General features: G+C 38.6%; 1 protein-coding gene across 1 annotated transcript in view; it reads left to right on the top strand.

Annotated features, from left to right (window-relative positions):
• Nucleotides 1–24,811, top strand: part of ZFYVE9 (zinc finger FYVE-type containing 9) — a 62,414-nt gene that overhangs the window by 27,074 nt on the left and 10,529 nt on the right. Inside the window, exons 5-13 of the mRNA XM_082313597.1 lie at nt 2,880–2,979; nt 6,765–6,941; nt 7,276–7,445; nt 8,220–8,343; nt 10,075–10,197; nt 11,456–11,611; nt 19,587–19,811; nt 22,258–22,340; nt 23,085–23,189. Of these exons, the coding sequence (XP_082169723.1) occupies nt 2,880–2,979; nt 6,765–6,941; nt 7,276–7,445; nt 8,220–8,343; nt 10,075–10,197; nt 11,456–11,611; nt 19,587–19,811; nt 22,258–22,340; nt 23,085–23,189 (1,263 nt within the window). The remainder of the gene's footprint in view (nt 1–2,879; nt 2,980–6,764; nt 6,942–7,275; nt 7,446–8,219; nt 8,344–10,074; nt 10,198–11,455; nt 11,612–19,586; nt 19,812–22,257; nt 22,341–23,084; nt 23,190–24,811) is intronic.

Raw genomic sequence — 24,811 nt, 5'->3', positions numbered from 1 at the left:
AGGCTTTGACAGCTCTGATGAATCTAGCTGTAGTGGCTTGAGATATAGCTATTCTCAGCTCTCTGCTCTTGCTTTCTGGTTAAGATAACCCTCCCCAAAGCAGGTCATGTTGACCATGTGCCTGTGATGTAGGTAACTACTGAATCACAGTGACGCTTCCACTGTTTCTGCTAAATGTATGAATCTCACTCAAAGAATTGGGGAGGTAGTGTCTTCAGCTCTTGCAATTGATTGTTTCTAGGGGAAGTCATGGGACTAAATATTTTTGAACACAAGCTTTAGCGCAACAATTTCTTTTTAAGTTTTATTAGCATCATGACAAATCATTGTAGTAGCAATGAATGTATCTGTTTCAGTTGGGAATGAAAATTGCATTTAAAAATAGTTGAGTGGCACCTGGGAAGTCTGTCTCGGTTTTTAATTTCAGGATAATAATTGCAAAATTAATGGAAGATGTGAACCTCAGGGGAGTGGTAGAAAGTAACACACTTACAATAAATTTTGAATTAAAATTAAGAACCTGAAGACTGTGTGCGAACACATTCATAAATTTTACCTTATGTATTTTCTATTGTTAGATGAAACAGTCATCCTTGATAGGAAAACCAGAAAATTTGTATGCCATCTTTTTACTGACAACCAAAACTATATTTTTCCACTAGAATATAAAAAAATCACCAAACCCCCTAGCAACTAATGCTTTAACAACTCCCAGTGAACCTGAAAACCCTAGTAACATAAAAACTTGCTTTGACACTGCTATGTTATTTTTTTATAGCATGATATACTGAGATAATGACTTGGTGATTGTTAATAACAAGACTGAATTGTCAGTTGTGCTGGATTGTGTTCTTCCTCTGCATTACTACTGTTAGAATGCTGATGCAGGCTAAGAGAGGAGGTACAGATGTTCTGTCATTGGTTCTATTTTCTCTTTTAATATTTAGATAGTTGCACTTGGGAGCTTTCCTGACTGCACAATGTGTTATTTGATAAAGGGTCCTAAATTAGGTATTAATTTATGTTGGTCCTTCATTTATGGTTGAAGACATTGATTTTTTCATGTTCAATACTGAACTTCTGACTGGAAGTTTCTCACACAGAACTGAAATTATGTCAAATGTCTCTAAAATATGCTGTGATGTTATTAATATTCCCTAGAATGCTTGTAAATTGGGTGAAGGTGTAAATGGAGAAATCAGATTTTTAAAGTACATTTGTTTTTTTTTTTTTTAAAGGTTTTCACGTATGCGGAAGGGTTGTTTATATTTTTGCATGAAAATGCTAGTGTATGCACAGTTATATTTTGTTTCTGAAATGTTTAAGTTGACATAATTAGGAAACATTAAAACTGGTTGAAATGAGACAGGGTGAGCTCTTCTTTCTTCACATTTGATTTTCAGCTCTTGTGGCTTATTTTATATGTGCTTATTTTAAACACTTGCCACTAAAAGACTGCAAAGGTAACAGGCTGCAAAGTGGTCGTAATTTGATGTTATCTTTAACTTGGTTGGAATTTAGTTATGCTTACAAATATTTATATATGAGAATCCTATGTAGTTTCTTGTCTATATTACAGAAATACTGCTGTTGAAGTGATGATGGAATAATTTTTTGAATTAAGAAAACATTACAGAATATAATAACACGTAGTGAATTGTAGATATAATATCCAACTATAATTAAAATTTGAAATTCTCTCTTGATATCTGAACTAATTTGTTAGGTAGCTGTTGCTGTTCCTGGATTTCCTGAGGGTGACATTACCTATCTGCATGAAATGGATATTCATCAGTATCTTCACATGTCACCTGAATAATAACCCTGAGGAAATACTGTTTTTTTTAAACAAAGAAAATATTATTCTTTAAAACAAATAAGAAATCATTAGGGCACCCTGATTTGTCTGTTCTGCAGGATTTTGAGATTGCAATTGCTATTGTAGGATCATATCTGCATGCAAGTGTTTGTTTTGATGCACAAGCCATGCTCATGTTTTATGGTTTTGCTTGTCTGGAGGAAGCCTCAACACTGTTTCCTGCCCAGGACTGGGGAATTGTTAGAGCTGGTTCAGGTGAGAAGTGCTAGCAATGCAACTGCATCTCTGCAGCAGGTTGTCCCTCCCTGGGATTTTGTACCGGGTCCCCTCTTAGCAGCCAGTGTGTATAAAATGCAGTTCCTAATTTCTCTCTAGTGTTGTGATGCTGTAGTGTTTGTAATCAAGTAAATACGAGTTTGGTTTTTTTTAATATATAAATGGAGCAAGATTTTCTTGCAGTACCGATGTCAGTTGGCTTTTTAAAATGTCATTTTATATGTTGAACACTTAAAACATTTTGATACATCCACTGAAGTCCCAAGTGAGGAATAGCTTGTTATATATGAAGAGATTAAAAAGCTAGAGTTGCTAATATAGATGAATTGCCCTGCTGCAAATAAAAATGACTTGTTTGAATTAATCTTTTCCACAGCAATCTCTTATGTAGAGAAAACTTGTGCATTTATACATGGTTGATTCTAGAAAGTACTCATGCTTTTTCTAAGACTGAAATTAGTTCCCAAATTGTTAATTCTGTGAGAGATTGTAAAGCGGTAGGAATTTATTAACCCATTGTCATTTATGCCAAACATATTTTAAAAACACCGCTGTGTAGTATCAGGACAACATGCGTTTATGTGTTCCACAAAATACTGCTTCATCGGGATTAGTAGGAAAGGCACCCTGGGCAGGTATTAGTCACTGTGGCTTTAATGGGAAAATACTGATAATTTACCTCCTTATTTTGCATGTCTAGAGCTTTACAGATATTCTCGTCTGAATTCATCAGTTCATCACATATTTTTGAACAACACTTAAGTCATTTCCCCTTTGGTTCCAGGTTTTTTGTGCGGCATGCTGTAGCCTGAAGTGCAAGTTGCTGTACATGGATCGAAAGGAAGCTAGAGTGTGTGTAATCTGCCATTCAGTGCTAATGAATGGTAAGTGGAAAGAGAATCTGAGATGCAGGGCTTCGCTGGCTTTATGTTGAGCAGTAGTGATGATATTTAAAGAAAAAAAAAAAAAAAAGAAAATACTTAATTTGTATGGGTAAGTATGCTAAAATAGCAAAGGCCCTTGAGAGATCAGCATGGAATCCCTGTGGAGCGTGGGGGTTCCTAAAGTAAATATGGTTAACAGAAGGCAAAAACTGGTAAGGTTGCAATGAGTTTGGAAGCTTTCATTTGTGAGTGCTATACCAGGATTGCAGAAACTGTGATTTTTGGTGTTTTTTTGGTTTTTTGTTTTTAATTCAGGAGCCTACTCTCTGTCCTTTGATGCCTGAGTGGATAACCTGTTACATTTTTGTATGGGATGCCAAAGAGAGGGGTCATGCAATCGTGCCTCTTCTAGATTATGCACTATAAGAAACTGGGAAAGTAGTATTTATCCACAAATTAATCCAACTCTTCCTCCTTAACTCCTCGGTGCTAGAGTAGGAGGTCTTGTCTAAAAACCTATCCACAGATGTGGACAAATGAGTTTGGATTATTGCTTTGGGCACATTATTGGACAGCCTGTCAAACCCAGGGTGGTGCTGTGGTTAAAAGCCTGACATGAACGTGGGACATATGAGAGAGGTCACGAGGAGTTATGAAGTTAACAAGTAGAACAAACAAGAAGTTATATTACTTCTGCTTGGTGTAAGGAAAGACTCTGTTTGGTTTTGACCAGAGCACCATGGACTCTGTTTTGTATTTTGTCCTTTATAGTATTAACACTGTAGATATGTGGTATAAATATGGGCAAACACAGAGTATTCTTCCCACTGTATCTTGAGGCTTCTGAAAATGTCAAGAACTTCCTGAGCTGGCAGTTACCTTTGGGTGATTATGCTGTCCAATTGACTTATTTCCATGACATTGAGACAGCTATTGCTGAAAGATTTGATGTTCAGTTTATATGTCTTGAGTTGAGAAGGTAGAAAAATTGGATTAGGTTGAGAGAGGATCCATGTGAGTGCTTAAATCATGAGAAAACCTGTCTCATCATGAGAAATTCCAGGCGCTCTGTCTTTGGTATATTACTGGAAAGGCGAATAGGTGACTTGATCTCAGGGTATAAATATATATATGGATAACTGAAACTTGATGACAAGTTACTCAATTGTAGAGGAAGGTCTGACAGGCGCATTCTAACATGTAGTGGGTAGAATGAGAAGTCAGACAAATTGAGGTTCTAAATGCAAACTCTTAACCGTTAGGATAACTAAATATCCTGATAATTATTGAACAGTTATCACGGAATCTCCATTGCTGCAAATGTTTAGTTAAACTTTCGAGACTTTGATAAAAGATTGCTGCTGTAGTTTTAACAAAGAATTAGTTAGGAAAATTCTCTTTTATGTCAGTGTTCAGACAAGGTAATTTTGATGGTATCTTTACATGTTACTATATAGTAGATTATTTGGGCTCTTGTTTTCAGAAAATCTGTTAATTTGTTGAGCATCTAACTAAACTTAGAAGCTCATAGCTTTATTTTTTCTCCAAAGAAGTTCAGCATTATGCAGGTTCGGTTGAAAGTAACTGAGTACTTGGTAGACAGTTTCTGTTATTAAATAGGAATAATTTTTTTCTGTTTCAAAAAGATTAAAGATTAATCAGTGTGCAGTGGTAGTTTTAATTATTAATAATTCTTTACTGTAGGCCAAATGTGTAAGGTGACAGGAAATTGTAGGTTGTAATATCTAGAAATTAAAACTGAGTCCTGATGACGACGTTGAAAGGGTGCTAAAATGTTACATTTTGAGATGGAGAAATTAGCACATTTCAAGGTGTACAAGAACAAGGAATTAAACATACACCTGGCAAAAGACAGCTGGCTCCTTTTGGTGGTGAGTAGGATTTGTTTTCATCTGGGGGAAGGGAGGAATCTGAAAATATTTCAGTTGAAACCAGAAGTGTTCTTGTAAAAAGGCATAATAAAATTGATCATATTATAATGATTTCCTTTTAAAAACCTTTCTGTCCTGTTGCCAGGATAGATACACATTAATGGCAGCGAACAGTGACACCACTGCTTGGTTTATTATAGGGAGAGTGCTGCCTGCATACTTAGGTGCACTTGCCCCAGGCTACCTCTCTGTTTCTATTCTTGCTGCAGTGCTTTGTGATGATGCTTTTGGTTACTGGGTAGTTAACCTGTAGCCTGATCCTATCTCATCCCTCCTGATCCTTGCAGTTTCTTTGTCGGTACAGGTTTTTGTTTTTTTCCACTCAGTGCAGCAGGTTAAGAATTAATCTTTGCACAGTCTTGGAACTGGGGGTAGGAATCGCACTTGAAAAGTAGTTATTTCATTTGGTTGCAGCAGGTTAAGCATTAATCTTTGCACAGTCTTGGAACCAGGGGTAGAAATCGCACTTGAAATGTAGTTATTTCATTTGATTGCTCAGTATCTGGTTTGTGTTTTACTGGGGTGTGAGGGGAGGGTTGTATGTTTTCTGGCACTTTTCCATGGCCAGGCTATGTGTTTAATAGGTTTCCAGTGCTATTTTTACTATATTTTAAATTGGTAGATATGCTGAGTTGGCACGTTGCTTGATTTAGAGAAGGCTTTAAAAATTTTCTTTTACCATGCTATGACTTTTCTAATAAAGGGATCCTAGAGATGTAACTTTTCTCTGTGAGTTTTTAACACTTCCTTCTTTCAGGACCTATACTCTAAATGAACACGGAATTGCTGTTAAAAAAATACTTGCATTTAGTTAATCCCCTCAAATGGAAACCTCAGTAGCTCTTCCATTGGCAGGCATTTCACTCTATTGGTTTTGCAGGTTGATGGGAGGAAGCAGGAGGGTTTATGTTCTGTTGTGTTCTGTTTGGGTTTTTTTGGTCTTGTTATTTTCACCTTGGTTTTCTGACAATTCATAGCCAAAGGAACCCAAAGATGTACATGATTTATTCAGGCTTTATAGCTGCTCTGAGAGCTTAGGTGGCATGGTATTTATGCCTGACTAGAGGAATGCATTTATTTGTAACATACTAATATGGTTGAAGGTGCAAGCACACATATGAATTTTCTGGTACCTTGCATAGCTACAAGCCTTCCTTACGGATGAAAAAGAAGTAGTACTGTGGAGATACAGTCTGTTTCACTAGCTAGAGGAGAGATTTCAATGTGATGGATGTTGTTGACAAAGAAGTTTTATGTGTTACTGTTTGGGCAATTGAATGGGCTCAAGTCATGCCTTCGGAATTAATAGCATAAGAGGTTTTTTTATAGTTAAGAATACAAGTTGTTGATCTGTACCGATCTGCCCTGGATATAAAGAAATGCAAGGTGCTTTTTCTCATATACAAAAGATAAATCTGCTCAAGTGTCCTGTAGGTTATAAAACATCTGTCATAGGAATGTCCATCGGTCCATAGTGTGATAAATATACATACATATAAAAGAATTGAGTGTTTTCAGTTAAGTCTTTGAATAGGAAACAAAATGAAGCATGAGGAACTAAGCATCATTCAGGTCAAAGTGTATTGTTATCATTTTCAGAAGATATTTCTATATGAACTGATTTTTTTATTGCACAGGACCTGTGCTGTTTCTCCTCCCGCTGTGCATTATCTTGCTTAATTGCAGTCTCCTAGGCTTTTAAATAAAGGTAGAGAGATGGTCTTTGGCAGGTGGCAGGGTCCATACCTACTGTAGCTGAGAACTTAACACAGTGTTTTGGACTGTTAGATACATTCCTCTGTGCTCATATTTCTTGTTCTTTGTTTGCTTTAGCTCAAGCCTGGGAGAACATGATGAGTGCCTCAAGCCAGAGTCCTAACCCTAACAATCCCGCTGAATACTGTTCTACTATCCCTCCTTTGCAGCAGGCTCAGGCCTCGGGCGCCCTGAGCTCTCCGCCTCCCACTGTCATGGTACCTGTGGGAGTTTTAAAGCATCCTGGAGCAGAGGGTAAGAGTACTTCTTTTTTCTTTCAATTTACCTGTAGTAAGAATTTGGAAAGAATATCCGCAATCCATCCATTCCAAATACTCTAGCTAATGCCAATTGTGATATTCCTGTCCTCAGTAGGGACATCAGGTTTTTAAGGACAAGTAAACTATTCTCAGCAGATGTGTTTATACATGATGCTGCCATAGGAAATGCACTAGATGCACTGTCTTAAGTCCCTTCCAGTCCACACTTCTCTATTTATTAATTTTTTCAGTTTTGCTCTTCTGTACTCAAATATTCCAGTCAATGTTGCTGTGAGATCTTAAATCCTATTTTTTAATGTTCTTTCTAGTGGCTCAACCTAGAGAACAGAGGCGTGTTTGGTTTGCTGATGGGATATTACCCAATGGAGAAGTTGCCGATGCAGCAAAACTGACAGTGGCTGGGACAACTTCCACAGGAACCTTAGCAGTGTCGCATGATCCATCAAAGCCCGTGACCAACAACACTTTATCAGCAGAAGTAAGGAAGCGTTACGCTGTTCACAGCTCAAAATACCATGCTTGCTTTGGTTGTGAGTGGTATATTACCTTCTGTGGTGATTTCAGTAAGACTGATCTAGGAAATCTGTTGAGGCTTGTCTTGGTACGCTGTATAGCAAGTGTCCTCACTTATTTTAATGTTTGCAGTGTGCTGAAACAACCATACATTTTGAACTGAAGTATTATGGGGCAGAGCACTAAGCAATGTTTGAAGTCTGTGTGCTAGGTGGCTTCCAAGTGTTTGGCAGTACAGCCTGTGTATGAAGGATATTTGTGTAATGCATGTTTTAAAAAAGATGAGTCATGGTCAGTAAGGACTTTGAAACAATAAGATTGTCATAGCACAAAGCAGAAAAATACTTTGTTAGACACTTCTCGTAAAATGATGTATGCAGGAAAGTGCAGATACAATCTAACGATGCTAAATCCACCATACCCCATGTGAGTGGAATTGAGACTTTGCAAAAAGTTCAGATGGGCATAGGTACCTTTAGATTTTGTAAAGAAATGGGTATGTGTGGTGCTAGAGAAGGGAGATGCAGTCTCTGTCTAAGCAGGCTTTTTAGTAATAGTTCACATACAGGAGTCATCACATGATTATCTGTCATTAAAGAGCCAAATTACTTGGTGCTTCTGGTTCTCCAGCAGGCACAGACTCCTTCACCTACGTGTAGTAATCTTGTCAGCCAGCTCTTACATTATTATCATTATTACTTTTGTAATGTTGTCCTTTCTTGTTGTTTGCCTCTTGTAGACTGATAATGCTTCTGTATTCTCGGGAAATATAACTCAGGTTGGCAGTCCTGTTGGCAGTGCAATGAATTTAATTCCTGAAGATGGTCTTCCTCCAATTCTCATCTCCACTGGAGTAAAAGGAGGTGAGGGTATAATTTGGCAGCCAGCTTTTATGCTTACCAGTTGCAATTAACCTAATAGTTACTGTGTTTATTTTAAAAATAAGATGCTGACAATATGCTGAATATTTGAAGAAATTCTCAGTAAGTACGCATGGCTAGATGTTGTGATGCTCATTTGCACCATTGATCCTTGTTAGCATCCAGGAAGAACCCCATCTTGCAATGATATTACTGTAAGAAGTAAAACACAAAGCAAAAAGAAAATTAACTTCAGTCCAGAAATATGTGCTAATTTCTTCACTAATCGGACTGTGGGGAATGTTTCACACAGAGATACATTTTAATTAGCCTTATGAATATTCATGCTTCCCTTCTCTGAAATTCTCTTGGAACATCCGCTCTGTCTGAGGCATCCCCGAGCTCTGCATTCAACAGCACTATTGCACATCTTGGCCCACAGTGAAGCTTTTAGTAATTGTGATGTCCCCTTCCAGAGTATCCAAATGGAGGAGGATTCAGAAAATTAAAAACTAATTTTTAAAAGATTAAAAAAAGTATATATTTGTTTATCTGACAATTGCTTTCCACAGTCAGATTCATGACATCCTTTACTACATTCCTGGGATTAACTTATTTTTTCATCTTTGATTTCTTTATTCCTATTAAATATTTTGCTGATACAGTGCATTTCTAATGTTAAGCTGGAAGTAACCTTTTATTGCAGGATAGTCTCAAAACCAAAATGCGAGCAGCATTTAATTTCAAAACAAATCCGTTCCATCCTGTGTTAGCTGTTCATATGGGTGCCTGATTATTCAGTCTCCTCCACAAAAAAAGAGTGAAACTACAGTATACTTTTCAGCTTTTACATAGATTACCTCACATAAATCATATTTTGTATGCTAAGTTGATGTTGTTTCATATGCTGTCACATACTGGATTTTCTTTGCAGCATTTTACTTCTGATATTCTAATTCTATTTAAAAAGATTCCAAAAGCATTTTTCACATTAGAAAGCAAAATTACCTTTCTTTCTAGATAATTTTAGCTGGAAAGGTAATACATTTCTTTCAAAATCTGTTTTCATCAGTGTAGCTATTTTTTGTTAAAGCTTAAATGCAGAGTAGATTATAATCACATGGATGAAGATTTCTAATTTGCTAGTCATCTGGGTCTAATAATGGAGGGACACTACAGACGTCTTTGAAGTTTCATGTTGGGATTCGTTTTACACTGGATTTAGACCTTCTATGATTTCTAAGAAATGTTGGTTTATATAGTGTACCCTTCTTTGTTATCCTCCTAGTAGCTAGTGCACATAAAGTGTAAGCTTTGTGACATAGGGATAGAGCATGTGTTGGTGTTCATAGTCCAGGACTGATGCTCTTGTGCTTTACTGTGATATAAATAACAATCGTTAACTTCTTTGTCATTTGGGATTTCAGTTGACACCATGACACATTTCTCAATTTGATTTCCATTTTCTCCTCCAGTTGATACTGAAAAAAAGTTGATTTATGAAACAAGCTGCACTTTTCTAATGGATGTACAGGGGTTATGCACATAAATGCTATTGATGTTTGAAAATACCAGCCTAGGAAACAATCAATCAAGCCAGCAATACTTAAATAAGTTTTTTTTTAAAGGTCAAAAAAGCAAAAAGCATCAGAATCGGGGTTATCTGACTATAATTTAGAGTACTGTACCAGTACGTTAAGGACTTCACTGTGTGTTTACTTGTTTCTTTCATAGACTATGCTGTAGAAGAGAGACCTTCTCAGATCTCTGTCATGCAGCAGCTGGAGGATGGTGGCCCTGACCCTCTTGTATTTGTTTTAAATGCTAATTTGCTGTCCATGGTAAAAATAGTAAATTGTAAGTTTTTGTTATTAAATAAGGCTTGGGGTATGAGAGGGGAAATGTTATATATATTATTTGTAGGAACAGCAGCATTTTTATTTGGTGAGATAGTCTCTGAAAATGTGCACGGATTGAAAACTTTGTCCTTAGCCATATTAAGTTAAATTACAAAAAGCTCTTTTCCAATGATTTAGACATCAATACAGATAATCTTGTGTAGAAAATATAAACTAGACTGATAGAGCCTCCAGTCTCAGGTTTGGAGATCAGTGTCTCCTGTCCAACTTGGTAGGGCAAGGTATTTTATCACTTGTTCTTCCTTTGGTTGCTTAACTCATTTCCCTGTCATCCCGTTCTGGAAAAAGCCAATAGGATCCCATAGCAATACGCAGGTTCCGTTCCACTGTGCACCTCTTCTATCCTTTTCTGTACTGTGCGTCTGTGTGTGTACGTGTGCTGAGGGAGGGAGGAAGGAATGGGGAGGCATACAGGTGGCTTCTTGTGTTAGTACCTCAGTTGATCTCTGCTGGATAAGAAAACATTATTTGAGGAATTGAGAAGGACAGTTTTGCAGTAAAATGTTTTGGTTCTGTGAAAAGTTCATACAATAAACTAAGAAGTTGTTTATAAACCTTTCAGCATCTGGTTGGATAACAGTACACTTTTTTACATATGTATAAAAAAGTCATTAGTATGCATATATATACACATATTAGACGAAAGATTTTGTTTCAATGACTTAGTATTAACAACAAATGAATTGTGAAACTTAGAGCATGTGTCATCATTAACATTCATGTGAAGCAAAACAGCCCAGTGACGTCTCATGAAATGAGACCTGACATCCCGCTATCCATCTTAGGAGAAAGATACCACTGTCTGAAACTGGTTTAGCTGTCAGGACCATGATATGCACAGCCAACAGCCTGGCCTTTTCCCAGGTTCCCTCATTCCCATTTAAATCCTGTCCTTTAATTTGGATACAGAAACTGCTGAAAGTCTGCTCTGTGGTGTTAATCCCAAGATCTGACTGGGAGCAGTGATGCTCTGGCTCTTCCTTTGCTATAAACTGGGAATTATTGAGCTGCTTTTGTTTTGGATGTGCTTGCTTGCAAGGTAACAGATTTAGAACCTAATTTGTCTGTGTGGCAGATACCACAACCAAACATGCTGTAAAACTGATTTTTGAAAGAGCTATCTTCCTGTAGTGAAATTTAGGCATATCTTATGAAATTCCGATCTTCTGTTCTGATACATGTTTTCCTCTCTGCAGATGTGAACAGGAAGTGCTGGTGTTTCACCACAAAAGGCATGCATGCAGTGGGGCAGTCAGAGATAGTCATTCTCTTGCAGTGTTTGCCTGATGAGAAATGTTTGCCTAAGGATATCTTTAACCATTTTGTGCAACTTTACCGGGATGCCTTAGCAGGTAGGAATGCTCTCTGTTAAAAATGGTTTGGATAGATGATTGTACTGGGTCAGATACTCACATTTTTGTCATTTAGCAAATGGCTATTTTTGCATAAAAAGGGAGTAAGGATCAAAGCTGTTAGGGGGCCGAGTTGTTATTGGTTATTAGTATCCAGTGTTATATTCATCTCACCAAATAAAAGTATTGATGAGGTGCTGGTAACCTGGGGAGCTGCTCCAAAGGTCTTCCAGCCTTCCTTTGGGTGCCAGCAAAACAAAGAAGTTTGGGCTATAAAGGCCATGCATAGACTATTACAGCAATGGAGCAGGAGGACTCTGCCTGTGACAACTTTGTGTTCAGCAGACGTTGCTGACTGTCTGCTCTGGCTGCTTCTGCTAGGTGCTGGGGTCAGAATTTGAGTATGGCCAACATATCTGAAATTAGTACTGTACTTCATTTAGCAGTAAGTATAGTAGGATACTCAGCAGGGCTCATGGGTACACTAATGACATTGCTTCTAATAATTTATTTTTTCAGCTTGAAGTCAGGGTAGCTTTTTTAAAGATCCAGAAAGAAAATTTTGAGAATCCTTGTGGATAGTATGTTAAATATCCCCAAACCAGGTAGTTCCGAAATTTGATTCCCACAGCATGTGTGTCTGTTGCTACATTATGGAGATACTATTTATATTATAAAATAATACAAATATATATATGTGTGTGCCTGGAATGAATTGTAGGGCATTGCAGAAATTATCCCTGAATTTTGAATTTTAGTATCTAAATTGCAAGACTGCATTATGTAAACTTTTACACATTTTACATTTGCTAAGTAAATGGGCTTCCAATTTTAGTTGTTGTTGGACCTTAGAATTCAAAAATTATTGCATAAGAAAAAATGCAAGTATTTGGTTCCACTGATTAGAAAATAAAGCTAGTTTTCCAAAGGTGAAATTGGATCACATTAAGGTTATATACTGAAAATACATTTACGAAGGGTTCTGCATATCATTTGCAATGCCTTGGGAGTGACTGAATCCAACACTTTAATAAAATAATGAAAAAGATCTTGTTTCCTAAAATGTCTTAATACAACAAAGGTCAGCTTGTCCAGAGAGGTTGCCAGGTTTAGAATGTACTATTATCACATGTCATAATGGATCTCATGTACACTGGAAACAAATACCTTTCCAAGCCTCACTTCATTTGCAATGCTTTATCTTCTAATTATGATGTTATTCAGAGGGAGATAGATATGAAAAATTGCGTGTGTGTGTGCGTGTATATATATGTATATTGCATATATAAATCCAGCTTGGTGTGTATATTGCAATGAAGTTCTGTATAATTACACTACAGAAATACATAATTTATAACTCCTACATAATGTATTTGGAATTCTTTTTTTAGTGCTCTGGTGGTAGTAATTCGATATCCTACAATTGCACTGGTGCAAAGAGCTGCTTACTATTGTACGATTCTTAATCAGAAACCAAATTTCACTGCTTAATAGTTCCACTGTGTAATGTTCTTTTGGTAGGATTTGCTCTGTGTTGTATTTCAGACATGTAGTAGAAGTAGATAGACATCTTGAGTTGCTGCATAACACCAAACCATGCTGAAGTTTTTGTAGAACATAGCACCTTTATAAATTCCCATAGCATTTTGTAATGCACTCTCTCAATATCCATCCTTTTTTCTTTCCAAGTCATGCGTGTTTGAGAGGGAGAAGTATATATTAGCATATTTGCAACTCTGGCTGTTTTAAACGTTATTCAGCCAGAGAGACAGGGCATGATGGTCCAGGGGTTTCAGTCTGGGGGTTGTAATCCCTTGGAAGTGGTTAGCAGTTTGCATGCTGTTGTAGATGGAGCCACGCTTCCCAAGTTGTTCATTTCAGAGGTACTGCACCTCTCCTAGCGTTTAGATGATAGACATCTAGAGTAAATGAGAATTCCCATTAGAAGTTAGAGACTATTTAAAACCCTGCCTCACAGTTTCATTTTTCGTTATATAATACATTGGTTTAAATTTATTTTGCCATCAGGAAACAGAAATAAATTCTGTGGATGTTTTTTATTTATATCCTTTAGTAAATGTTTTCTTAAAACCAGTCATAAAATAAAAAGACATATAGTGTGTTTTATTGAAATGGAAACAAGAATTATGTTTGGTGGTGTTGATTTTGTTTTGGAGTGATTTTGGGTTTCTTGTTTTTGTTTTCAGCTGAAAAATACAGCATTCCCCTTTTGTTTATTTAATTAAAGCCCATATCTATAGCAATTTTTATTTTCATGAGTCACATTCTTGCTCAAGTTTGAATTCTGCGTTCAAGCCTAGAAGGACAAACTTATATGTACTCATGCCTATTCTCAGATGCTTCTGCTTTCCTAAGGGGTAACTAGTTTCTTGAGGTCGAGTCCTGTCCTCTGTGCTAGGTATTGCTCTCAGCCGTTGGCAGAGTATGTGCGAGCAGCGCCAGCAGGGCCCAGGCCTCAAGACCTGAAGGCAGGAGCACTTAATCTGTACGCTCAGCGCTTTGCAGTTTGTCCTTCAGATTCCTCTCCTGTTTCAGCATGGATGTCAGTCTGGTGCAGCACTGCCCTGAACCTTCATTGGTTTTCTTATGGGAAGTCCTCAACCTCAAGCTATGGTCTGGTGTTAGGACTTTATAACTGTAAAACAATAGAGAGATTTTGAAGGAAAAATGACACTTTTCACTATAGGTTGTATGCATGTGAGATATAATAAATTGTAAGGTTGTTAATTAAGGCAACTATTAATTGCTGTTCAGTTTCCATCAGTTTATTTTTCCTCTGGCCCCTCTGTCATCAAGCTCCCTGCTGTGTTGCTTTTCTTGTTTTGAAATTGAAAGCTAATGATTTCTGTTGTGGTTGTAGTAGTTGTACTGTTGTTGTAGTAATCCCATGATTATCCTTGTCTGTTGGCTATAAGCCTGGCAGGAGGTCTAGTGAATGGAAAAATGAGAACTTCTGTCTGTCTGAATGGGTACTTTGAAGCAATTGGATGTGTTAATACAGAGCTGCCAGATATGCACTAGTACATCAACTCTTTGGTGGAATACAATAAATGCCACTGTTACTTTTGTAGTGAAAATGCAAATCTGGCAACTGCTTGAAATCGCTTTGTGATTGCCCTGGTTTGGGGGATATTCTGGGTGAGGGTGGATCTATCCCAGTCACAGTTTTGTGTATTTTTAACCCGCCTGGTTTTAATTAAATAAGGTGGTAGCTAATACAGAGTAGATCTATAAAGAAGCCCATGTAGATGTTCTGAACAGAGAACAGGTTAACTGTGAGTGAATAATACACCCCTACAAGGGTAAGGTAGAAAGATGGATACAAAATCAAACATCATATAAGGTGTGAGAGTGATTTGTTGGAAGACTGCCACAGACTAGCCTGAGGAAGTTTTGGATGCTGGTAACTACTACTCGCAGTGATAGTAAGTGAAGCATTGTGTCCCTTGCCAATATGAATAAGTTCTTTCCAAATTACTTGCTGATGTGTTGCAATAAAAAGATGCTGAGTATGGTCAGAACTTTGAATGTTGAATTTCATATGTTTTTTCTCAGCATTGGCATCTGCTACAGATGTGTTGTGCCATCAAGTTACATTCACGGTCTTGTCTCTTCTGTGTCTCTTTGTGGCTCTTGGTGTGGTAGTGACTGGGTTTGTATTGCTTTTCCAAAGAGTATGTGCTCATTTGCTCTTGAAGAAAATCCATCTGGCAAGATTATTCCCTGGTGAATATTGCTGTGCATCTCTTCCTACAGAACTGGGATGCTTAGGTTTTCAGGATGGTGTTTGGTACTTGGCAGTTCTTGGTTGTTACTGAGGACAGTGGAATGAGGCCAGCTAACTTCCCCAAGCCACATACGTATGCCTTCCCTGAGACTGGATGCTAGTACCAGCTTTTTGACTTGGGATTAACCAAAAGATATGAAGCATACAGTAGAAATTTAACGTCACTGTTTTTGGTAAAAGCACCTAGCTGTCTTCACCACATACTGAGTGCAATAAACAAATGCAGGAATCTTTTTTTTCTTTACCTTTCCTGGTATAAACTATTTTATTTGAGTCCAGAAGGGATTTCCAAACTCATAAGTGAAGTACATTGTTCATCAGAGGAAGATACCTAAGTGAAGAATTCAAAACAGCATGGATCGTGACCAAAAAGAAAGTCACATCAGTGGATAAAAGCATGTTTTTTTAAAGGACTTTGTAGAACCGCTTAGGATTTAAAGTCAAGGGTAACGCAGCATAATTGAAAAGAGAGTAAGTACTGACCTCCTGCAGAGCTGCTTTAGATGCATCATGCACACTTAAGGCACTTGCTAAATAATGTCAGTTGTCTGATGTCAGGTGCTGGAACTTAATATAAGGCAAGGCACCTTTCCATTCACCCTGAGATTACCTCTTTAGAAAGGAAGTTGTGATATTTTGTAAATTAAATTACATGCTTTTGAGAAGGATAGCTTTTTTTGAAGGTTTTTCTGACAGCTACACTTTCTCTACAAGCTTCTGAAACACGGTGCTATGCTTTAAATGTGTAACGGTGCAGTGGGTTGGGTTTGACCATGTCAGGCTGGTAATACCAGCTTATCAGCGGGGCCTTAACTTGGAACCACCTTCAAAGACGTGGTAGGAAAGGCTGACAACCCCCGGTCAGTGCAGAAATGTTTGCGGGACAAGCCCAAAGCCCAAAGAGGCTTTTTGACTTGGGTTTGCTGGTTAAAAAGGGCACTAGAGAGGTGTGTAGGAAAACCCTTGCTTGATTCTTCCCATGCTCACCACATAGCAGGCTCTTGCACGCTCTTATACATAATGAATTGCAGCACAACTACCTAATCCCAATAGTTTGTCCTCTTAATAGTGATAACCTATTGGAGCTTGCACTCTGCGAGCTGCTTGTGTCAAAAGGAGTAATTTATAACGCTGTGGCTTATGGTAGCAAAGTGCTGAACAGCTGAGTTGCAGATTCCACTCTGAGGGTTTTTTTCATGTTTCTGCTGGCTGAAAAAATTCGTGTTAAGGCATCCCAAGCGTGTGAGTCTTGAAGCTCCGTCTCCTGAAACGGAAAAAATAAGTAGTCGTCCCCTTCCGCTGCAGCACTTGGCATCAGTCGCAAGTGGAAATGTCTGATTGCTTTGTCATCCCAGTGGGCAGTACCACATGTCTCGGAACTATACAGTATTGTACAGCTTCCCTTTGCCTAGCCTCTTTCACACAGAAAATACCTCAGAAAATGGTGCAGAACTCAATTCAGTTTAGCAGTTCGTGCACTTCAGATATTTTAAGGTTAGAAAGGATTATTATGGTCATGTTGTTGGAACTGAGAACCTCACCAAGTAATTTTACTATCATCAGGCCTGTAGCTTCTATTTGGGTAAGAACAGATGGGAAGGGAAAAAGGAAGTATAAATGAAGAAGAGGAGATAAGTGAGGGTAGGTGGGAACTGCAAAAGCAAACGGGTGGAGTTGAGATAGAAAGGTGCCAGCAGCTATTTTAGATAAGTGAAAATCTTTTTCACGAACACCAATTGATACATTGGTTTGCACTCACGAGCAGGAAGCCTGAGTGGGTGCATTAGCAGTGTATTGAGTGAGCAGGCAATAGTGTCACAGCACAGGCTGACAGAGAAGTGCATTTGCACATGGGCAGGATCAATGATTTTCAGCAGCTGACAACATTTGATGTGGCTCTATTAATCATGTCAGTCCTTCAGTTTGACCAGTAGCTACTTTTCATCAAGTATGCTCAGCTGAGCATTACAGAAATTGTAGTCACTGTAAGAGTTCTGGAATTGGATCTGGGTTGGTGGTGTCAGCTCTGGCTTGTGTGTATCCGTAAAATTACAAATCAGCTTCACAGGATAGTGGCAAGCTACAAACGAGCTGCACCCTGCCCTGGGGTGCTTGGGCTGTTGAAGCCTGTCGCCTTTTAGCAGAGAACGTGAGAGCTTAGTTTGTGCGGCACCTTGTGGGTACAGAAAAAAAAAAATTCCACTGAGGTGCCCACAAATTTGAATAGCAAGGAAACCCTTGAACTTATTTCTTAGTTGGAGTATAAATCGAGCCTTTTGTTTACAGACCTGCCAGTAGCTATATTTAAAGCTGGAGGTTCCCAAGGTCATGTGAAGGAAGCAATACTTGGTGGTGATTGTGCCACGGTGGTCTGGAGGGATGCAAAGTAGCATGGCCACATCTCCGGAGGGAGGGCAGGAGTAGCTGTGTTATTCTCATGCTGGCACTGGCTTCATGGAGAGTTGCTATGACTTGGGACTTTCATAGGTGTTCAGTATAAAGGACAGACTTGAAAGGACTCATTGGTTAACCTTTCCTTTGCTGGCCAAAACTGTACCTACTGTATTTATTTTTCTTGTGTTTGTAAATGCTTGTGTATGATTTTTAGGCTGTTTTGCAGCATAAAAATAGAGAAGGCTTAACTTGAAGATCATACTTGTATTACTGAGGATGTCAAAGTTGCACATCTGTGACTCATGTTTTTACTTACTTAAAACCTAGCATTTGTGTGTTTGTGTCTCCTGGTGTAAAAGGGAGAAACCCTCCAGTCACTGTGCAGTTGATGTGCATGTTGGAGATGATACATGCACATCACTGCCTTGAATTCAAATACAAACACTCCATTATGAGGCGGTAGAGAGAGAGCAGAAACTGCTACTTAGCAGTCTCTCTGTCTGCAGGTGGGAAAGGCTGGATTACTGCAGAAGCCCAGGAGGCCTGTGTGAGTGGCTCAAACCCATGCGATTCCTCGTGAGTGGTGTGTTCAACCACACCGTGCTGCCTGAAATTACTTGTGATTTTCTTTGAGAGCAAATCAGCGCTACTAATATTCACATCTTCCTATGGAGAATTGTGATCAGCTGTTCTGTACATTATTTGCATGCTGTTGTTGTCATTTGATAAAAGGGATCACACCATGGTTCTTTGCTTCAATGCTAAATGCTGCATTGGATGCTATAACAATCTAATCAACATTCAGATTCATTCAGCCATTCCACTGTAAACATTTTTGCAAATTAAGAGCATCAAAGAATAAAAATGTGAGTAAAAATTAGTGATGTTTCTCCCCTGTGTCTCTCTCAGTTGCATTTTATGTTAAGTACACTAATTAAATAAACACTCTTTTGTGTAATTCTTAAAAAGACCCAGATCTCCAGTATGTGTCTGGGCAGGCACCCCAGTGGTTTGCCTAAATGGAAGGACAATCAGTGGGCATTAATCGTTTGACCAGGTGCACATCTCTCCTTTAATTGCAGCTGGGTCTAAAAGTTTAGTTCAGTCAACAGCAGCTTCTGCAGTGGAAACCCCTTGAATATCTGGAAGACACTGAAAACAGGCTTTCTTTGGGTGCTTTTGTAGTGCTAGGGGAAGGTTGCAGGTACCACTTCCTTAGCGGCAATACTGGCCTGAGCTATCCTTCCTCTTCCCTGGCTATCCCTGGGATGCATCATCCCCTCCGTTACACTGCCTCCACTACCTGAAACAGGCAGATCACAGAAATGATTGAGGCTAGTCTCCCTCCCTGCTTCCCCAGGAGAGGTGGTAGGTCTGTGGTTGTATGTGCTGTCCTGGTAACACTTCCAGGCATGGCTTAGTCAGTCAGGTACAGAAATGAAGGTATGTGTGCGTGTTCCTACAAAACTGACTTCCTACTAGTGATAGTCACTGAGTACATGTGTCACCAAAGGTGGATGAACCAGAGATACCATGGCTTTGGTGGCTCTAGTCTACAGCAGTTATTCCGTAACAAATTACACACTTTTGCACAGGAGGTAACCTGAGCCCCTGTGTGCAGCAAATCATTGTTTTTTGTGTGATTAATAGATATTAGTGCTTCAGGAAGCAGAGAGAGTTTAATATTGATTTTTTTTTTTCCCCTCTGAAAAACTCTTTAAATTCTTGATATAGCTCTCAATCTAGTGAAGTAATGAGCATTTTTGTTCATAGGTAACGTTGTTGGCAACCTGGGACACTCCTTTTTCAGCCAGAGCTTCCTTGGAAGCAAAGAACATGGAGGGTTCTTGTACGTTGCAGCTACTTATCAGTCCCTGCAAGACCTGGTGCTCCCAACCCCACCGTACTTGTTTGGCATCCTCATTCAGAAATGGGAGACTCCCTGGGCTAAAGTGTTCCCCATCCGGCTGATGTTGAGACTTGGAGCTGAATACAGACGTAAGTAACACGCATTCTTTTAGCTGCAATTATTTCTGCAGGAGAATGTATTCCGGTTTAGGGAGCACGGACACCCAGCCCTAAATTGTTACCGGTCAAAGCCACACAAGCTTGAACAGGCAAGTAAAAATTATGTTTTATACACACGTTGCATCCAACTAACGGCACAGCAGTACTGAGGTTGTGGTACAACCTACAGCCTTTTTACAACTGTACTAGTTGATCAGGGAGATTTTTGCGGAGACAAATCTAGTTCTGAGCAGCTGTTTGTAGTTCACTTGGTGACCTAAAATAGAGTTATGTGCAGAACAATTCTGATTTAGCTGGTGTAGTTAGTACAAGGGAGAGCCTTTGAGATGTTAAGCTCTTTCCATGCTGAAATGAAAGAGCATTTGCTTTTAGGTTTTTAAAACCACACTCATTTTCCAGAGGATAACAATATGTGTGCAGGGGCAACTGACGTGGCAATTTGTTGCAAAAATTCTGTTGCAACTAGTAACAAATAAGCTGGAGAGAGTGTTTCAGCTGAATAAAATCTTAGCAGTTAGCATGAAATTAGCATAAGTTAGGATAAAATCTTTTTCAAAACACATTTGCCATTGCTGGAGCAAAGAGATTATTGGAAGCCTGTCCACCATGACGGGCCAAGAATTTGCTCGTTTGCTGTTTTAATTGGCAAATTGGTAAATCTGAATTACTATGAAAATGGTCTATTGTTAATTTTTTTTTTCAAAACTTTTGAAAAAGTTTTTAACAAAATAAGTTTTAGAATATGCTTTATATGGATTGGTATATTTCACTTGTGATGTTTAGGCAACATTGGGCATTTTTCATAAAATACCTATGTTACTGGAGAGGAAAAATAAAATCTTCAAAATTTGCTTTCTGAGGATGAGGAGTGCAGGTTAAACTTGTCCAAAGAAACACTAGTGTTAAAGCTGTGTAAGTTTTGTGTATATCCATGAGGTTTTTAAGTAGTGTATTTATTCCCATCAACATTTAGAAAAACAAACAAAGATGCTCATATTTTGGATGTGACATCTGTTTTTGAGCACAGAAACAAATGTTTTGATATTCACAGACAGAAGTACCTGGTCTGAGTACGCTGGGAAGCTGGGGTCTGAATCACTTCTATAGCTCTGGTTTGGATTTAGGCACATTCACTTGTGCTGTGTGTGGCTGCAGATATTTCTTCAATCCTGTCTCGGAAGGGGCTGCATTTGTGTCCCAGGTTTCCTTGGATACATCCTCTTTTCTGGTGGAATTGTCAGATTTTGGCCATTTGTCCAGTGCTGCTGAATGCACAGCAGATCAGATGCAGGAGTCACTCTGGGTTGCTAGATGGCCAGAAGACATCTGCTGAGCATCTGCAGATCAACCGTACAGCTGAAGCACAGGGAATTCAGCGCGTCTGGGAGGTCGCTGAGCTGCTGTATGCAGCCAGGGTGGCAGACACGGGCAATTGAACGCTTCTTGGTGCCTCAGGACACCGTTCACGAGTTGGTCAGCTGTATGGTGTGTGCGTAGGAGCTGTGATGCTTTCCAGATATTGCATCAGTGTGCAGAAGCTGGAGCTTATTTCTACCAGGAAATCCTGATGATGTTATTCAAACCTGCTTAGCATTTTGCAGCCCCTTCTGGCTACACTGGGAACTGTGAAGATGTGTGGCATTTTGGGAAATCAGGCTGAGTGCCTGAGGATAGTTTTTAGGAACCTTCCTTCAAACATGCGTTTAGAAAACCTTGGCATTACATATTACTGCATGAGTCATGTTTCAAGCACTGCTATGGCTTCTGCTGCAACATAATGTAATGTAGCCAGATCCATACCCTACACTTTGAATTGCATCATGGATGTTTTACAAGTATGGCTAAGTCAGCCAAGGAATGCAGATATTTTGCATTGCTGACATACCGTAAATGTCCTTTTAATTGTTTTTGACATACTCCTATAGAGAATTTGCCACGTTCTTATAAAATCATGAAAACAGAAAATGAAATAATCTGTATCATCACTTGAATGTCACACATGCCAGCCACAGAAGCCAGAGGCTTATGATGCTGTAGTGGAGAACAGCAGGATGGTCATAAAAAAGGAAGAAGACGATTCCAAGAAGTAGCCTGAGAAAAGCATTTAGAAAGGTCATCTTTGCAATCAGTGTCCAGATCGCTAGGTTCAGCCTTGCAGTGTGGCACTTGTAAGCATTCCACATAATTCTTCTTATTGTTTCTAGCGTGCTGGGCAAGGAGCCATCATACACGTGTAAGGTGCATTGTAATGTTAAACCCTTCTTCCCTTTTGCTTTTTAAACTCTGGTCTTCTTTCCAGTCTCTTCTTTTGCTGCTGCTTACCATATTCAACTGAGGAGATTGTATTTGAATCTGTTTCTGCAGAATCTCAGTATGTAAATTTCAATCTGATCTTCTCTGTTTTATTTTATCCTAGTTTATCCATGCCCGCTTTTTAGTGTCAGATTTCGTAAGCCTTTGTTCGGAGAGACTGGACACACGATTATGAACCTTCTTGCAGTAAGTGCTGAGACTGAGTTTGCACGTTCCATCGGTGTGAATGGATAAACGTGGGGAGAACTGTACTCCTGTTGCACATAGTAGCTGGCATGTTTAGAAGATGACAAGAGGAAATAGTGGGCATTTGGGTGAATTTACCTGCTGTTACTGATATTGGATGTTAGCTTTCAACAACACAGTGAATTGTAAAAAGGAATCAACAGCCAAAACCTGGCCACCTGAGAACGTTTGGATCTTGAAACGAGTGCATTAGTTGCTCACATTCCTTCCTCAGAAGTGCTAGGTCATCACAGTGTGCAATCACAGCTCTCTGATTTTACAGTGCTTCAACTGAAGCGACGTTATTAGCTCTTCCTACTTTGCTAATATTTTCAATACAGAAAATTCTCTTTGATGCATGACTTAATCTCACCACTAGCAAACCTAATAACGGTCCAGTAATGTAGCAGAACACAGAGAGCAAATTTTCTTACATACAGTGTTGACATTCAAGGCTGGAGAATATTAATTTTGATGTAAGAAAATGAGTGAAATGGCTAACAGTCATGATGATGTTTTTTCATTTGTGTACTTCAATTATGTAGGTTACAAGCTGTGATGTCTCCCTCCCTCCCTCCCTGCCTTTCAGTCGCTGATTACAATTATTTTAATGGGCTAACTAGTAGTCACTAGGATAGTTGTGAAACTTACAGTCTTAATGATGATCATCATGCCTAACTTTTAAAAACTTGTTTTAATTACCAGGACTTCAGAAATTACCAGTACACGCTGCCTGTGGTCCAAGGTTTAGTGGTTGATATGGAAGTCAGAAAAACCAGCATCAAAATTCCTAGCAACAGATACAATGAGGTAATGCTTGTAAGAAATACACTTGTGTATGGTTTCTTTGTGGTTGGAGAACCCGGGATCTAAAGGAAGCCTACTTTATTCACTACTACTAGTAAAAGCTGCCTCAAAAGTAAATGATAAATGCATGATGAGCGCATGTTTTGAGAGTGAGTGAGGGTGGCTCCACAGAAAGAATGCAATTCAATTTAGTATTAATTAAACTCTTAAACTGTTTTTCTTCAGGTTTTTTAGCTGTTTACATATAAAGTGTAATTGTAAATAATAAAAATACTGGTTTGATTTGAACAAATAAGTTGACAAACTTTACACTTGAGGCAAACTAGGAGGAAAAAGTGCTTTAGCTTTTCTCTTCTATGTTGTGTGTGCATACTCAAAGCATTTATTAGCGCTTACTGGGTTGCTGTTTATTTTATGTAAAATTTCTCTCAACATCTAAATTTTATACTTGATTTCTCATGTGAGAAAATCAATCAGCATCTTTAGGATGTAGTGCTGTTGAGAAAGCTGGGTGAGAAGATATTTGAACAATAACGAAGGAGAGCAATGGAGAAGGTGATTGATTTCATGTTCTCTCTGAAGACGAGGGGGGTAACTTGGTATTTTGAAACCAATCAGCAGTTGGGATGAGAGCAAACCTCCTAGGCAAAATGGTATTTGTAAATGTTCTGGTAATATCAAAGCAGAATGCAGCTTTATCTCAAGAGAGAATTTCCCTGCAAGAAGCGTTTGAGTAAAATAATTGTGAGAGTAAAGACAGACATTTAAAAAAGGAAAAAGTGTTCTTATGTGAAGTTTGAAAAAGCTGAAACTGATGAAGCAAGCAGATAAAGGGTCTGTTAAAAGGTGTATTAATTCTTGATGTAGTTGTGAGAAAATGGAAAAGGTCAGTAAAGTCTGCATGAATTAAATACGGATTGGCACACAATATGCAGTTCTGTAAGTGTTAGCTGTGCCTGGCGCTTCCAAGTGCGTTAGCTTCACTTCTGTGTTAGACATTGCACTAAGCTGGCCTGTGAGGAAATCCCCGTGTTACGCAGCTTAGCAAAATCTCTGCATCGTGCTTGGGTTCTCTTTCCAGTGTGAAGCCAGGATTCAGCTTTTTAAATGGAGAAAGTGTTATTTATTTAACATTATTCCTTGCAATCCAGTTGAAAGATTGACTTACTAGAGATTTTTCATCTGAGTATAGTTTGAATTAAGATGAATTAAACCACAAGACCTTTACTTTTTTCTCATGTAAAGCAGTATTTAATTAGAAAAGAGTGTCACTTAAACTATCGAGAAAGTGGAAAACTTGTTTCATATCTCATGGACAGATTAAATGTGGAGAGTTCAGACTGTAATTAACAAATGTTAATATACAGTTTTATTATTAAATATTTTTATCTTCAAAATTATTTTAATTTTCTACAACTTCTAGTGATACTTAGTTGCCTGTTTAGTCCCTCAGCAAAGGTGACTGTCACTTTTTAATCAGTTGCCTTGTTACAAAGTACAGTTGCCACATCCAGTTGTTTCTTGTTATGCTAACAGCAACTACTGGGCTACATAAAGATGGCTGCTGTTGAGCTAAACTCTTGCTTCTGGAGCATGACATGATAAACTAGATAATGAAATACACT

Source organism: Platalea leucorodia (genome assembly GCF_965183815.1).
Source record: "Platalea leucorodia genome assembly, chromosome: 5".
Lineage (NCBI taxonomy): Eukaryota > Metazoa > Chordata > Aves > Pelecaniformes > Threskiornithidae > Platalea > Platalea leucorodia.
The sequence above is the reverse complement of the archived record's forward strand: the minus strand, read 5'-3'. Positions and strand labels throughout refer to the sequence as shown.